The 17,500-nt window shown below is 41.0% G+C and overlaps 1 protein-coding gene across 2 annotated transcripts in view; it reads left to right on the top strand.

Moving 5' to 3' along the window:
• LOC137979827 (uncharacterized) overlaps positions 1-17,500 on the top strand; it is a 52,690-nt gene that overhangs the window by 31,337 nt on the left and 3,853 nt on the right. For both annotated transcript variants that reach the window (XM_068827183.1, XM_068827234.1), the window contains exons 20-35: positions 20-84; positions 1,664-1,732; positions 2,127-2,247; positions 2,930-3,025; positions 3,590-3,708; positions 5,231-5,285; positions 6,700-7,009; positions 8,763-8,927; positions 9,808-10,162; positions 10,912-10,973; positions 11,521-11,645; positions 12,756-12,845; positions 13,860-13,955; positions 14,180-14,239; positions 15,705-15,768; positions 16,860-16,948. In XM_068827183.1, coding sequence (XP_068683284.1) covers positions 20-84; positions 1,664-1,732; positions 2,127-2,247; positions 2,930-3,025; positions 3,590-3,708; positions 5,231-5,285; positions 6,700-7,009; positions 8,763-8,927; positions 9,808-10,162; positions 10,912-10,973; positions 11,521-11,645; positions 12,756-12,845; positions 13,860-13,955; positions 14,180-14,239; positions 15,705-15,768; positions 16,860-16,948 — 1,941 coding nt within the window. The remainder of the gene's footprint in view (positions 1-19; positions 85-1,663; positions 1,733-2,126; positions 2,248-2,929; positions 3,026-3,589; positions 3,709-5,230; positions 5,286-6,699; positions 7,010-8,762; positions 8,928-9,807; positions 10,163-10,911; positions 10,974-11,520; positions 11,646-12,755; positions 12,846-13,859; positions 13,956-14,179; positions 14,240-15,704; positions 15,769-16,859; positions 16,949-17,500) is intronic.

Here is a 17,500-nt window from a genome sequence, read left to right as displayed (position 1 = left end):
ATTTAACCTTTCCACACAGGATCTCTCGCATGCTGAGGTACGAGGCAAGCCATCATGGTCTTTTTTGTCATCCAGCAAAGAAAAGTAAGAATTCTTATCACGTTTTGTTGTAAATGTCTTGATCAAAAGTTAGAAGCGAGTCATTTGAGCGGAATGAAATCGATCCCAGTCGTAATTGTCGGATTTAAAATGTTTCATGTCTGAGCGGATTATTCTCTTTTGTTTATTCCAATTCCGAGAGAGGAATGGATTTTTCCGAGATCGTAGAACCAGTGCTTGGAATAGGAGGTTTTCACGTAACGTCATTCCCGCCACGTTGGTGGACGAAAACAAAATATCTCTCATTAGTTTCTTTTGTTCGTTCACCAGAAGTCGTACCGTGATTTCTAAATAGTTATAGACCTTATTCATAAATGGCGGTCACATTTATAATTCTTTTGTCCACGTGCAAATTAGCCTACCAAGCCTCATTTTAGAGCAAGAATTCTTTTCAATTCACTGTATGGTATCGAGGCTTGGTAGGCTAATTTGCACTTCGACAAAAGAATTATAAATTGGCCGCCATTTATGAATAAGGTCTATTGGTGTCTCTAGAGGATGATTGAAGACGTGGCAGCTTCTGCAGGTACCGGAACACAAATTACGTAAAACAAAGGAAACAAAAGACAGAGAACAAAACAACTCCAAGTAAAGACTAATCCCAAGCGACCAAAAACACTATGCTTCCCGGTACCTGCAGAAAGACCCGAAAACGTCCTATAGTCTCGATACGAGTTTGAAGAGCAACATTTTAAATTTCGATGATTATATCTCTTCTGGCTTTGAATATATTATATACGGTATTGGCCCAAGAACAGAGCAGAGCTTCTGTCAACAAGACCACGGAAGGAGATGCCAAAATCCTTTCAGTATTAGTAGTTAGTGGAAGGCTTTGCCGCAGGTTCGAATCCCGTGTCCAGGCACCTTGGGTTTTTTTTTCGGAAATAATGGTAATTGAAAATTCAAAGCCAGATGATAATATACGATTTGTTTATACGTTCCGTTCATTTAAAAACCTAAATGTCAACGAGTTAAGAAGAACAGCTTTAGGCGTTTTCACGCTAGAAGACGAACAAATCGTCCTATGGTTTGGTCGACTAATGTCAATGCAAGACGACAAATTCCGCTAGTGTTGTCCGACGTGAATTCTTAAAAGACAGACAATGGATCGAGTTTGAGCGCAGGAAAACTGGCACTAGGTATGGCTTGGTTACCCAAGCCCCAACTTTATTGAAAACTTCCCATAAAGTACCGCTTCCATCGCTAGACCCATTTCCCAGAAGTGGTTAATTTGTCGATTTGTTCGTCTAACGTGAATTTAGGTCGTGCTTAGGTGGACTTGTTCGTCTGGACGGACAAATTGTCTTTGAAAATCGTCTTTCAAGACGGATAAATTTCATACGACTAAGTCGTCTAAAAATTTGTTCGTCCCGTTTTTATATCAGACGATTTGTCCGTCCTGACGACTTGTTCGTTTTCTGGTGTGAAAGCGGCTATACACAATGTATCTGTTAGTGCTCCTTTTCCGGATTGGTCTCTTAAGAATGCGCCATGATGAATGCGCCCTTACTTGAGATAGAACATCGGACATTTTGACTCGTACAAAATTATTTTTTGTCGTCAGACTATCGGTGTCACGCATTAAACCAAGCTTGCATCAATCCATGTACAAAGTAAAAAACATCGGAAAGAGGTAAGCTGTAATTTTGTTCATTTGCTACACGAGTCGACGGCTCACAAATTCTACGACTTGGACGAATAAAGATGAAAATGCGTAGAGAAAGTTATATGCTCAGTACATTTTCTCCAGTTCTCTACAAATTCGCTTAGCGAAACTAACTTTTTCTGGCACACAGCGTGGCTCCAAGTTTGAGCACCACTCTTTATCACGCGGGGGGGGAGGGTGGCTGTCCCAAATTGACTTTGAAGGGGAGGGAGGGTCCCTCTCAGTTCCTGACAAATTTGATCTGAAATATCACAAAACGAGTAAACATGCTTTTCGTTAAAGTTGCCGTGTTCAGTGTTTGACCAACGGAGGAAGCAGATATTGGATCCTCTAGCTTTATTTATTCGCTTGCTGTTCACAGGATTAAGGCACAGTATGAACAGTTTGTAAACAGTGGGATGACAGAGCGAAATGCCAAGCACAACTTCATTGATTATTGCCAAGCTTTGCCGGGATATGGATGTCACTTTTACAAGCTCAAGGTACGCGTTTCCGTCTCTTTCTTCGTGAAGCAGCCAAAACCCAAAACCAATTCTAAAAAATATAATTCAACAGTTCGTTTGTTTGTAATTTTAGAGTCGACACTAGAGAGATTTCTCGTCTCGTTTAAGGCAAACAGGAAACGTTAAGATCAGATTTAAGTTTTTCCCAAAAAATCAAAGAAACTGGTCATTTGAGCTCATTTCTCGCCTTTTTATGTTAATTTCTTGGGGGTTCAACTCTAGCCGGATCAACACTCAGGGATTTTAAATAACTGAGGAGAAAGTGCTGCCTTTTTAATTACTTCCGCAAATGGTTAGACTTCAAGTCTTCTCGTATAAGGCCTATAACCCGCAGTCGCCGTCTCACAGCCCTTGTTCGTAAACTCTGTGAAACGTCAAGATCCCACGCACCATCATCGAAAAGAGTTGGGCACGGACTTCTCGGTGTTGTGGTCTGGCCTTTCCTTCAGCAATTTGGTCGGCTTGGCGTAATCTTATGAATGGACTACTGATCGATGAGACCGCATAACAGCAACAGAAAGTAGTCAAATTGAAGGAGTCAAAGTGCTGAACTGAACTGGTAAACGTAAACAAGTACTTCCTTACGGTACAAGTACTTTCTCTGACTAGGAAACACTCTTGTCTCAATAACCAACTGTGAACCGTCTTTGATTTGTCCTAGGAGTGCATGGGCACGATCAGCCCCAAGGGGGGTGTAGTTAGGTGTTACTTTGGCGTCAGCCCTAAGAAGATCACCTTGATGGACGAGAAAACAAAGGTACATTGCAACAAAACAATGGGTATCATTCATACAATTTACTTTGGTAGTACTTGAAAATTAGCCATGAGGTTCATATGTATACAAGAGCTGACCCGGAAACAACCGAAAAACTCCACACATTCACCCAAGGCTGTTCTAGAGCCAATCATATAACATTCACCAACCCCGGACAATCAAGATCAATGACGGTATGTCATTCCAGGGTTTAAACATTTTTTGAACGAGAAGTCTGTAGTCCTAACCATTTAAGCTACACTGCCCCTGCAGACCGCTGGATGTAAAAATCAAGTGATTAAGTGTAAACTCTTCATTTTTGTGGTGAACCTTGTCTGAGTGATTTACAACTGATTGATTATATTTTGTGAGCAAGTTTTCTATTTCGGAGGTTATCAGCAACGCGAGGTGTCACGCGCGGTTTTCTCGCAAAAATAGACGCGCAAGAGGCGGGACGTCATTGCTCGCACATACACGGCTCACGCGTCCTCTTCTGCGTTCCCTGAAATAGACAGCTTGCTTCCCTGTTAGACCGAATATTGTTGGCATTGTTGTCTCTGTCATTAGGCTGTTATCGGAACCTGGCATTTAAAGGAGTTGAAGCGATGGAGAACGTTAGCAGATGACACAAGACTCCGTGTTGAATTCATCAACAAGACCTTCGAGTTCATTCTTGAGAACAAAGGGTAGGTCACTTTAAACCTTGCCACGTATATGCGTGAAGACTCGCTACGAAAGGAACAGTATACCTTTGGTACGTTTGGATATATGGAACCCTTTGGAACCTCTTTGCAATAAATACTGTATGCTAAGAATCCACCTATTTATTCAGTAAGACGAGTATTTTACCCTTTCTCTCATTTACTATTTTCGGTGGTCGCCATTTTGAAAGTATAGCGAATTGTAGTTGAAGAAGACAGCTTTGCAAGCTACACTCAAATTTTTTTGAGGATACGTAGTGTTTGTTTAAATATGAAAGTACGAATTCTTATTCATTCACGCGAGTTTCTAATTCTTTTCATATGAAGTGAAATGTGTTTTTTTAAGGGGGACTGGGTAAGTTTGTGCGAGTCTCCTATTTGAAGTGACCTCTTTCGGTGACAATGGTTCTTTAATTTTCTATTTTCGAATTCCCCATGATACACTTTGTTTGCCCCCCAAATTTTGCATAAACCATTGTTTTCAAATGCTCTTGGGAATATGCAGTGTCCCCAAGAGTATTTGAAATACAATAGTTCATGCAAAATTTGGGGGGCAAACAAAGTGTATTATGGGGAATTCGAAAATAGAGAATACACTTTATTCCAAAATGGCCGCTGATTTATGCGCATACAAATTGGCCCTTGTTGCCTCGTTCAAGATAAAATATTCTTTTGAATTTTAAGCTTAAGAACGAGGCATCAAGGGCTAATTCGAATAAAAACAAAAGAATATTTAAATGGCGGCCATTTTGGAATAAGGTGTATTACGTACGTTACAATAGGCCTTATTCACGGTAGCCGCCATGTTGGTTTTCAAATTGTCATGCAAATTAGCTGTTATGCTGGGAGGGCATGCTAGGGGGCAAACATTGGGAAAAAGGCGAATTGCGGAAAATCGGCTCGTCGAAATAACATTGCTAAAAGTACATTTTAGAATTTAGCATTAAGTACCTTTTATAATAATTTTATATCTTTTGATTGCCTTTGACATTTTGATTTTCTACTTCGCCTTCTGCTCATTTTTCTCTAAAGAAACATCGAAGTAACTTGTGTAATCATTCCATTTTACTAATTATTAATTAATCAATGAACGTGAAACAAATCATCTGTGTGGCTAAAGATGTTCGTTATAACCTCTCGAACTTGTGTTGTTTCCCCCCTCAGAAGTGTGTAGCTAATTTGCATAGCAAATCCAACTTGGCGGCCATCGTGAATAAGGTCTATTGAAGAAATAAAATTAACTTTCTTTGGTCATTTTTTAAGTTAGACCAGTATCACAAGAATGTGATACGTCAAAGAACGTGTGGTGGGTTTCCGTTTCGTGGCATCGGAATGACTCAAAATCGCCTGAAATCGCTTGAAATTGTATTTTTAATGTACATGCATTTCCACGGAACTCCGACAAGGCAAGACACTTTACCTTAAAAAAGATCTTGGGTTATCAGTCGATATGTACCAGGTAGTAAATATAGTTTCGCGTGTTAAGCTTATTTCTTGATTCATACAGGGTTTTCAAGGAAATCAGTGATGTTCTTTTCATGTGCGCCAAAATAGAGCTTCAGGTCAGTGTAGAAACTGGTGAGACATATCATTATTATAGAGCTCACTTGCATGCAGCTGCTTTGGCTTTTTGTGTCTTTAAAATCGTTCCGAAATCGTTCGCGTCGACGAGGAAAATTCAGTAATGTCTAAACTTCAACCTGCTGAGCGATAACCCTTTCAGTAGAATTCCCGTCGGGCTATCAAATCATAGTCTTCGGCCCCTTTTATATGGAGAAAAGTTGCCTGGGTTGTGAAGGGGTGACCCGCCTACTCGAGTTACCTTGGGCGAGCCTACTTCTCTTCATTCCGTTAAAGGATAAGAAAGCCTCTGTGAGTTAAATGCTACCGACTTTAACGCGACCCTCTTAACCTGGACAACTTTTCACCATATAAGCGGGGCCTTAGTAAGAGGTGAGTGGGATTTGTGATGAATACAATCAGCAAATAATTGACATAACAACGTCACAGTGGTCATGATACACTGGCCATATTTGTGTCCACAACGAATCCCTGAGAACAAGGAATTTCCATGATGGAGAAGTAACCTATTTTGCTAAGGGTTAGCCGGTTCCTAGTCAGTCCAGGGTAGATCCAGTCCTTTGTGGGGCTAACGGCTAGTTTGGCAATCATTTTTTCCGTTTACTCCAGCAAAAGACCAGAACTACCCAGGAATCGCTATGAACCCTCCATCAGTGAAGAAGCCTATTTACCAGTTGTTTCCTTGTTCTACGGATTTCCGAATAATGTATACAAACTTAATTGAGTACTCCGCATAGGGGTCTTTTCAGGGCCAATGCAACGCAATCACGACAGAACAGAACATTCAGCAACAACTATTAAGAATCCCAACTGGCCAGAGGCAAACCAGTTGGGTATTTAAAAGTGCATGCGGTCGAGAAGTTGAACAAGGGACTACCAGGATCAAATTAAAGGAGTGGTCAGTAAGATTCTTGAATCTGGAATCTCCGGATCTTAAGGCAAGGGTCCCAAACACTGGGCAACACTACCTCCCTCCCTAAAATAAAGCATTCAGGATGGCGTCTGGTCTTTGTAGTGAAGTCTTAAAGTGACGTCATCATACAAATGCTTAATAGGCTACTTTCGAATTGTGAAGCAACGAAAGAACAGAATCGAGGTTCATGGGAATAATTAGCATTTGTTTTGTTCAAAACAAATGCTATTGCCCTTATTGCTTTCCTCTACCTATTGTACTTTTGTGTATATGTATTCTTTTGTACATTGGTAAAAAGCTTTATTAAACTTATTAAACTTAAAATGCAAACCTCGACTGAACTGAACCTCGAAACTGGCCTATTGAACTCTGCTGTAACCTAAACCTTTGCGCTTTTTTTGTTGATGATGAAAGATATGACCGCTGCTTCCACAAATCGGAGTTAGTTGTCAAAGCGATTAAAATAGAAAACTCCATTTCAGATTTTAGCAGGACAAGACGTGTCGCCTTGGAGCAAATACGCCGAAGAAACAGAGACCTGGGGTGAGCAGGCCCTGGCAGCTATCGCGCCCAAGCCTGTGCTTTACTCGGACAAGTATGACAGTGATTCAGGTGTGGTGTCCAGGCTCCGAGCCATCTCTTTGGCTTCCTCTCTGCCCGATCAGCATGTTGGGAAGTTTGGAAGACAGCTTTCCACCTCAGCAAAGCTGTCAACATCAGCGCCTTACAAACATGGGGGACTGCAACAAAAAGATGAACCAGGCAATGTTGTGTCACATGCACAAGTTACCGGTGAGTTGAAAGTATCCTCAAGTGGAGATTTGGTCGTATTTTCCCTTGACCACTCAATAGGGGCAAAAAGACTTTAGCGTCATTGTTTGCTAGCGAAGGAATTGTTCTACAACTTTTGGATAGATATCTGTCTTGAAACAGTCTTTTTGTCATTCACGTTTATGGGGTCTAATGCCTCCCTTGGGCTCAGAGGAAATAAGTAACCGATGCACGTCTTGAGAACCTTTTGTTCGGATAAATGAAGAGTCCCCGGTTTGTATATCAATAACATCAAATGACGTCACCCATATCAGTAATAGTAATAGTAGTAGTTTAGCGATCCAATATTGCAGTCATAAACTGAATTACGTTGGTAGTATATAGAATAAAATTTTAAGGTAATTCCCTTGAAATTGTTCTACTATCAAACTTTTTTGGACACTTGGCATAATTAACATTCATGATATGAACATTAAAAAAATGCAATTAAAAAATGGGGTCACCGTGCTTGTTTACGCGTCAGCAGGCTCGTAAAATGGGGTATTTTTACTGTTTTCGGGTTAAAAATTCGAATCGTTTATGCTTGTCTGCGTGAAGCAAGGGCTGTCAAATTGGAGGCTTCCATTATTTTTTCGTAAGAAAGGCCGGGGCCGTGAATGATCGCAAGAGAACGCTTTTGGGTGCTTTCAATTTCATTACTGAGATACAGCAGCGAAGTGTAGTGGTACACGGGTGATGCGTATTCTACAACACTGCGAATACACCTACAATATAATTTAGTTATATCCAAAGTAAAAACTGCATGTAGCTCTTTTGAGCTGACTTAGGAAATACATGATTTTTGATGCCTTCACAGCAACCTAATTACTACGCTATTGAAAGCCAAGGTGTATCCTAAGTATTATTTTCTCACAATACCTCATAGTTTTGGGGAGGCGAGGTGGCCACATGGTTAGTGCGCTCGACTCCGGATCGAGTGGTCCTGTTTACTGTCACAGTGCCTCTGTCTACCCAGGTGTGTAAATGGGTACCATTTTATGCTGGTGGTAACCCTGCGATAGACTAGCATCCCATCCAGGGGGAAGTAGAAATACTCCTAGTCGCTTCATGCTACAGTAAGCGGAGATAAGCGCCGGCCTGATGGGCCTTCTAGGCTGGTAGCAGACTAGACTTTACCATACCCCATAGTTTTGATATCAATAGCCCATTGTTAGAAAACAATACTCAGGATTCATCTTAACTTTCGAGGGCGTTTTGGATCTGGCTTCAGATTATTAGAAATATTAGCGTTGATTGTGATCTCGAGAAAACAATTTGCCATCTTAGTTTCAAGGATTTCCCCTGTCCCCGGCGTATTGGCGTCGTTGTTTTGGTCTCATGATAACTCCATCCGCGCACGCGTAGTAGTTAGGTTGTTGTGAAGGCATTGATGTGACCGGGAACTATTTTTCAGCAATTTTCACGGTTATGCAAAGAATTCCGAAGAAATTATTGATTTCTGTGATAATGACAAAACGGTTTTTCTACAAACCATGAAAAAAATTCCATTTTAATATGAATCCTCATAAAGCGCTTTCGAGGACCACATCATCAGACATAAGGACAAGTCAGTAAAAGAAATTCATACATTTTTTGCCTGTGAGGATCACTTGTTCCTTGTCATGTCACCCTTATACTTTATCCTGTAAACGTAAGGGGAAGGACATTCAGATCATGAATATGGATTATAGAAAGATCCTGCCTTTTTTTCTTTTTTTCTTCACTACACTTTCAGGTGCAGTTGCCTCAACTCTGGCCTCTGGCAGTCCAGGTGACTTGTCTGTGGCGTCTCATAACTCAGTCGACATGCTTCTGGGTTCTTTACAAAGTACGTTGCAATCTGTAAAATGTTCATGGGAAGCTTCCTCGTTTTCTGCAGGCGAACAAAGACGAAGCTCAAGTAAGATATGTAGTCTTGGTTATTTTCGTCTCTTCTATTTCCGAAATTTAGGCTCTCTCCTCCAAAAATACCATAAAATTCACCAGTCGGGTTTAGAGCTTTGCTAATTAGCATTATCTTTGTAAATATGGTCCGCGCATCGGCATTTTGGAGCTTTAGTAACTATTTCGTGATTATCCCAGCTCGTTGAATTTGTACAGTATTGGCGAAGTATCTCTTTACTGGAGGCGTAAGGTTGGATTTGAAGTAAACGTAGAGAACGGACGGTTCGCTGTTGTATTTTCATGTTGTCGTTGAAACATTCAATTTGGTCATTTCACGTTGGTTCTTAGGGATCTAAAGATTTACGACGGCGACGTCGACGAAACCGTGAACTCAAATTATTACCTTACATCATCTCATTAACGTCGTGCAGTGTGGGCGAATTGTCCTAAAAATAAATTGGTACTAGCGGTTTCAGAGTAAAAATAGAGAATGAAAAATTCACATTTGTACGCTCGCGTTGTCCTTGAAACCTCAAATTTGGTGTTTTCACGTCGTTGTTGTACAGTGTACGGCAAAGATATGTGCTAAAATTAAAATAGCTTTTTCCCCCAAGTATGAAATATTTAGCACGCACGCTTTGCCCTTGCGTTTATTCCGCTCTTTCTCCTTGTGCGTGCAGCACGCACTGCGGGTGCTTTTGCTTTACACATTCTGCACCTGCACTGCGTGTTCAGCTCGTCTTGTGTTCATTTCTGTCCTCTGCACAACAGCCACGCAAAATGTTCGAAATGAGAAAAAAAGAAAACACGCAGAATTTGAACTCCATTCATGCTGAAGAAGACTTCGTCCTTAGTAGAGTAAGTAACTAAGAGCATGGACTGTTTATTTTTACCAGAGGGAAGTGGCATGAGTGTGGAAGAATCTGGTTCACCCGGCGAACGCGTTCCTCTTGATCCCTCGGGCTCCTATGCAGTTGGACAAGAAATGAAACATGGTGTCCTATCATCCAGTCAGCGTCGCAAGTACAACTGCGAGAGTAACCCTTCTTCTCAGAGTAGTGATTCGCCCACTGGTTCCGGTCAGCTCACACCCACACGTTCTCACAGGGGACCATTCAACTCTACACCTCGCGAGGATGACGATTTTGACAGTGTGAGCCGATCTTTTGGTCAAAGCTCTAACGGACAGCTTCTCATCTGCCAGTGCCCGCCGGATGCTGAGCTTCCTGGCTTTAATCGTCGAGATTTTACGTGAGTTGTGCTCCATCTTGTGCCTTTTTAGTGTGGAAGCAGTGGGTATATGTGAGTTGAATTTGGGAAAGTAGGTTATAGTTAAGGTAAATGGCGTATTCCATTTTTTTTGTCATCCGAACGACTTACCTCACTTTCAGGCGCCAGTGGTTTGCTGGAGGACGCCCCCCCCCCCCCCCCCCCCTTGCAAGCTCGTCCCAGTCCCTTGGCTTTTGACCGCGCACCTTTCGCAACCCATTGAGAGCCTTAACTGATTAGAGCGTAATGTGAAGTGCTAAGCTTCTACCCGATATGAACCATGTGAGCGTTAGCCCTACTGATGGAAATGGGCGCACACAAGGACAGAGAAAAACTCTGACCGGTCAGAGGTTTTGAACATTTCCCACCCTGGTCAGAGTTTTTCTCTGTCCTTGTGTGGGCCTGTTTCCATCAGTAGGGCTAACGCTCAGGTGGTTCATATGGGGTAGAAACTTAGCACTTCACATTACACTGTTATCAGTTAAGTCTGTTCAAATGTAAGTGCTACACGGCCAACGTTTGCAAAAACGGAATCCCTTCCATTGAGAGCCTGTTTGCTAGTTAGAAACTAGAAGCAAAGCTACACTCGACTCGCTATTCTAGCTTTCACACACTCTTCTTACTTTTATTCTTAAAAAGCTATGAGCTGAATCTCTTTTGTGGCCCGAAGTATTGCTGATTCATATTTTAATCGTTGTCATGAATGTTCTCAATGATTGCTGTTGTTGCAGGCCGTTTGACTTGCTGCAGCATCCCAAGGAATTAGCAAGACAGATAACACTAATCGACCATGGTAAATCAGCACAGTGCATGAAACATTTTAGCGTGACTTGGCTTAACTTTACAGTGGTGAATGCTTAGACAAATAAAGTAAAAGAGAGAGTTAATTGAGTGCGTGGAAACAAAACTAAATTAGTGTGACCAATCACCGCAGAGGAAGACAATCAATCGAGCCAATCAGCGTGAAAACGCGTGCCAGAAAATGACACAGCTGGATTTAGGGCCCTGATTGGATAAAGATATAACGCAATATTATTAGAACAATCACACTGCGATTGAGCCAAAACCGAGGCAATCCCGGTATCACACTCTGTTGAAAGCTGCTGTATTTAGTGCGCAAGCAGGGATACTGCCAGCTTGATAAAATTATGATAACTTGTAACCTTTGCTTTTCGTAAAAACTTTTAATAGTGTAAACAAACGTAACGCTGCCCAAAAAAAAAAAACTTTGAAAATAGAAAGTTTAAACCTTCGACTCATAGAAAAAAAAGTGAGATCGAAAACGAAGGAGAAACTTCCAGGAAGAATACCTTCAGTGATGTTAGTTTTATATTTTTTAGATTGCTTTTGTGCAGTAACTGCAACAGATATTCAAAAGAAGATTGCCTTAGGAACTGGAAAGAAAAGGAAAGTTCCTCCTGAAGAAAGACTTTCTGTGGAAAAAGTGGCGGACAGATTTAACCAAGTAACTTGGCATTCTTTTATTTGGTGTTCTTACTCGTCTTATTCCTTTTGTTTTATATCCCAGGCTAGTCATTGGCTAACATGTTGCTAGCGTTTTGCTTTTCATGTTGGACTATGTTAGCCCAATATGATTAATACTGATATAGCTAATGATGATGGGGATAGTGTAATGTTACCGTGAGAAAGATGATGCGCTAGTCGCTGTGCAACAAGCGAAGGGACAACCGAAAGCGGCTGAGAGCCCTAACTACTCGGTTACGCAGCCTTATGCCTCCTCCTCCTCCAAACCCTTTTTCGACTGATGGATGTCCAACATCGGCACGCTATCAAAAAACGTTGGTCAATGATGTTGCAACATTTACGCTGGGCTTATAGTGGTATTATGATCAAAACATCTACGCTCCACAAGGCTACCAGACTCCGATCTTCCTGTTGGACGCCATTTTGCTTCCCCGGGGCACACAACTCAGGACATTTCTGTAATCCGTTCAGGTTTCAGGGGTGCCACGGACAGACGTATTTTTGAGGCCAGGATGATTTTCAGACACCGCATCCTACACCCTGGTGGTCTCAATGTGGACTTTGGTTTCATAGAAAGTCAACGCCCGCTGTTAACGTTGCGATTTTTGATTGTATTTGAGCGTTACGTTGAGCGCGCATTTTTCGTTTGCTTTCAAACCAGTGATGAAGAGGGAGTACCCGCGAAACGTTTGGTTCACATTTTAAATTCTTGTGCGCGAATTTGAACGTTCCTTTACCATTTGTCCGCATTATTGCGCTGCACAGTTTCTTCGAATTTTTGTATTCGCAGGCTCCTGTTTAGTTTGAGTGTAAGTTTTGGATTTCACGGTCAGTTGTGTCGTCAGACCGCAGTACAAAATCGCCGTGTTTTATTACTACGAGCCGTCCCTCTTTCGCCGCTGAGTTAGTCCACCGTGAGGAGAAGACAGGTTCGAGAAAAAATGCCTACGCGAAATCTGGACGAGTTCCCGCGCGACTAAGTAAGCGGATAGCGTGGGACTACTCGTAGTTGAGGTTTTATTTAGCAAGGGCTGTCGTAGGTGTTAAACGCTTTCCCTCCTTGACTTATCATGCGTTTCTCCACTTCCAGCTGAGTACATGGGTTGCAGCTACTATTGTGACAGAAAAATCCATGGAGAAACGAGCTAACATCTTTACCAACTTCATCGAAACAGCGAAGGTGAGGGAGGAGTGGGTTTGTCATTTATCAGGATCATCGGAGGTAGATAAGCTACTTAAAGTGCCCCTAACCCCAAAATATTTTTTTCACTAAAGTGAATGTTTGCACCTGTTCGAAACGCATTGCGGCCATATTTTCCGTTTTCCAACAAATCCTGTCATTTTATAGGCTTCAAAACTTGCGAAAAACTAAGCATCTTTTGTTCACGACCGAGTCAGAAGGGGAGTGGGTCTATTCCTGATTTGACGTCACAATCTACTTTGCATGCATGTTTTGCATGTTTACAAAGAGTTAATGCAATGTAAATCAGTTTGTGACGTCAAATCAGAAATAGACCCACTCCCCTTCTGACTCGGTCGTGAACAAAAGATGCTTGGTTTTTCGCAAGTTTTGAAGCCTATAAAAAGCCAAGATTTGTTAGAAAAGGCGAAAAAAGGCCGCACTGCGTTTCGAACAGGTGCAAAGATTCATTTTAGCAAAAAAAATATTTTGGAGTTAGGGGCACTTTAAGCCGCTGCAAGCAAACTTGAAAAAAGTCAGGTTTTATCGGAACTCGAACTTTCGTTGGTCTAAAATCATTTCTATCACATCTCACGCGATATAACTTGAACTCGCAATTGTCTTGCCCCCAGCGGGTTTGTTAGCTCTTTTGGTAGAGTCGCACAGTTATCGGTGCGAATCCTGTGTAAGTCTCAGTGGATTTTTTTAGCCTTGCTTGCAATTGCTAAAGTTACCTATCTAACTGGGATGATTTTTCCAACTTTGATTTCATGAATGGTTATGTAGCTTTGCTTTCCTCAGAGGTAGAGGGCATGAGAAGCCAAGGCTTTTGATGTTCACGTGGACATTGGCGTCTTGTGACATGTCACGCGCGAATGAACCCCAAACTCTGCTCTGCAGTACAATGCTCGACTTCTTAAAAAACGTTTCCTGAAAGAACTGCGATAGTCAGAGACGATATACGTAACAAAGAGTGAAAAGATCCAACTAATTTTCATGGGTTTTTTTTGTTAGCTGTGTTTGGAGCTGAGAAATTTCAATGCTGTGATGGCCATTGTTGTAGCAGCTCTTGGGAGCGCGCCTGTTAGACGGCTGCACAAAACGAAGGAGGTAACTAAAGGCCTTTTCCACCTTCAGTCTTACTGCAAGCTCCGGCCTGCGGTTTTTCCCGCCTTGCCCTATGCGTCCTTGTCCGTCAATATAACACTGAGTTCAGTGGGTTAATGCAAACTGTAATTCATTGAGCTCACGGAAATGGCGCTATATAAATTCTTGTATTATTGTTATATTGTTGTTTTGTACTTTCCAATCAGTGAGTTTATTTTTGACCACAGCTTGTTCCCAAGGAATATCTCGAACAGTACGCCAAAATGGAAATTCTTATGGATACAAAGGTAAAAAAATGCATTTGGTAGTTAAAATCTTGCAAAGACTGTGTCGTTCCTATTGCGTATGCTTGATTTCGGCCCGCCCTTTTTTTCCGGTTTCTTACGAACATATCGTTTTCTTTTACTATCTTGTCTGTCTTATGCTCGTAGACTGTTCGTTCTGTTTTTCTCAGTTTACTGCAAAATAGTCAAATTTTGGGGGACGAGCTGACGACGGCAGCATGCGCCACAAAACGATATAATTATTACTTAGTTTGATGAGGAAAAAAGATTGCGGTGAACGCGCGGAACGCGTTTAAGTGTATTTCTGTGCCGTCTTCAATGTGAAACGAGCCAATTTAAGGTTTTCACGACAACGTGAGCGCAAAATAGAGAATTTTTCGTCCGCTATCTTAAAGGGGCATTTTCGTTCTAAATTTGCTGTTTTTAGGTCAAAACTAAAAATCTAAATTAGTACTTCAGCTCACACGTACAACATTCCTGACAACGCACTGAGAAGATATGAATTAGCAATTATTGAATGAGGCTGAGTAGGATATGAAGAATTCTGCAGGTTGAGGAGGGTGTTAGCCACCAAGGCCGAAGGCCGAGGTGGATAATATCCTCCGAGATCTGCAGAATTCTCCATATTCTACGAAAGCCGAATTCAATAATTGCTTTATCATTCATTCAAAATATTTTCTTCGCTCAAACTTCTAAACCTACTCGCAGCCATTTTTCTGCTCAAAAAAAATAACACAATCTCGTCCCCAGCTTTTTTCGGTCAACGGTTCAATAATTTGCAGCGGGCTACACTTTGACGTCATTTTGACGTCATCGGTTCAATAATCTGCAGTGGGCTTAACTTTTGACGTCATTGATTCAATATGACGAAGTTTTTTTTCCAAATTTGGTGAACAGCAGCTGGTTATGGTGAATTATGCGTGTGGTTTTAACCAATCAGAAACGGGGAAATATTTTGAATGAATAATAAATATATTTATTGCACAAAGAGCTATTCGTATTTAATTTTTGGCGTCTTTTTGCGGACACCATCTCCAACAAGAGCTGGCCAGTTTTTTTCAAGTTTCAATCCATTTCCATCTTCTCCATCCATGGATGCAGATAACAAAGAATAGCTCCAGTGCACTTCAGTTGTTATTGGCAAAAAAACTACACCGTTATCTTTTGGTCTTGATTGATGCAAAGACGTATTTTAATGTTTTGAAGTTTGTCTGAAATACGTGGCACTGCCCCTTTAAGTAAAAGAAAATGTTTATAACAATCCATGTATAAGATACTTTGCCAAATTTCATAACGCCAACATAATGCAAAATGGCGAAGTACTTCGGATAATGCAAAGCTGTATTTTGAAGCGGTGTTGAAAGGCGTGAACATTGCCAAAATAATGCATTGTCGTTTTGTAACGCCGTTGACGTAACCAATGTTCTATTTGTCGTTCTTTTTTATAGTCCTTTATTTTTATTATTAGGGTAATTATAAAAGATATCGACAAGCTCTTGCTGCCTCGCCCACACCGTCAGTTCCTTATTTTGGTAAGTTCACTTTCCACGAAAAGTTAAAGCCCCACCGTCTACGGACAGGCTTTTCGACCGTTTGTTTTTGTATTGAACAGTTCGCGTTGCTTATCGTAGCGATCTGATTGGATGAATTTCAGCTTTAGCGGAATTGCCGTTTATGAAAATTGTTCCACGGCACACAATGCCTTGTTATTGAGGCTCGAAAGGGTTTTCCACAGGTAGCAGTGGGTTTCAAATGAAAAAATATTATAACATTGTCGATCATTTCATCCGCTTTCCTTTTTGCTTCTCAGGATTTTTTTTTTTTTTGACAGGGTTTGTTTCGTCTAAATTGTTGCCATGGTAACTGCATGTCACTGTTCAAAGACCCTTTAAAACTAGTGAATGAAGGGGTAGTTTCTAAAGAAACTGTGGTGCTGCGTCGGTGGGGAAGTAGTATACAAAAATTTGGTTTATCAACGGAGTTGATAATGTAAATTGACCACCGTACAGAGATTCTAAAAGCTAAGCTTTTAGAATCTCTGTACGGTGGTCAATTTACATTATCAACTCCGTTGATAAACCAAACCTTTAAAACTAGATTTTTTTAATACCTGAGTAACTTATTCGGCGGTGTAGTTTTTTTTTCCCATATTTCGAAAACCTGATTAAATTTTCGTATCTAATACGTGATATGAAAAAAAGACCTTTGTAGTAGAAGTTAAGTTATTTATGACAATGGTGTTGGAAGATGAAAACAGTCCACTGGATTTTTTTTCATTTTCTTTAAGACGCATCATACATGTATTTAAAAGTTTAGGGTAGGTCACCTAACTAACTTTCGAGATATAGCTCACTATCACGCACGACCAAAATTTATTTCCAGTTTGCGTGATTTTAGTCAATTACATATTAATTTATTTCCTGTCACTCATTTTGATTCGTCAGCGGACATAAAGAGCTTTCGCATTGCGTGCGCATGTGGCTTACGCGCGCTCAGCTGAAAACCCTTTCGAGCCTCCTTGAATATGACACGTGCAATGCCGTGTGATTGTAGATGACTTCATGCGAGCGATATTTTGTGATTTTGTGGAGAACGAACACTGTCGTTTTTGTATAATTTGAAGGTATTTACATGAAGGATCTCACATTCATTGCCGAAGGAAATCCTGATTTCTTTAAAGGAGGGTTGATTAACTTGACTAAACGCAGACAGGTCAGTGCTGTCTACAATAGTTTCTTTTTTGTTATTTAATGACAATTGGGGTTTACAATAGGTTTATAATTGGTTGTTGATGACTGAAATAAATGTGTCTTCGAAGTGCGAGTTAGAAGAGGAATGATCTGCGCAATTTGTTAGGCCCATGTTACATTACTCGATGAATGTAGTAATAGCGTATTTGAATAGGCCCTTTCCGAGTTCAAGTCTGCCTCCTCTTCAAAGCGAGTCTAAGTGCGAAGTTTTTCTAATGGTAATTAGTTCTACTTTCCGTATGAATGAAAACTAATTTCATAACAAAAACGTCGCACTTGGACTCGCTTTGAAGATGAGGCAGGCATGAACTCGAAAATGGCTTATTGAGCTCAGTTGGCAGACTGAGGTGCAGAGGTCATGGGTTCGAATCCATTTGAAGCCACCTGATTCGTGAACATCATCTGGTTCATTAAGAAACCATAAATTTATTTATGCTACAAACAATTGCAAAAAGAGTTGAGACACTCACTGTAAATAACCATACAATGCGTGTCATTCAAGTCACCGCGTCCC

This window comes from Montipora foliosa, chromosome 1, assembly GCF_036669935.1.
Source record: "Montipora foliosa isolate CH-2021 chromosome 1, ASM3666993v2, whole genome shotgun sequence".
NCBI lineage: Eukaryota > Metazoa > Cnidaria > Anthozoa > Scleractinia > Acroporidae > Montipora > Montipora foliosa.
Note: the sequence above shows the minus strand (reverse complement) of the source record. Positions and strands in the feature narration are given on the sequence as shown.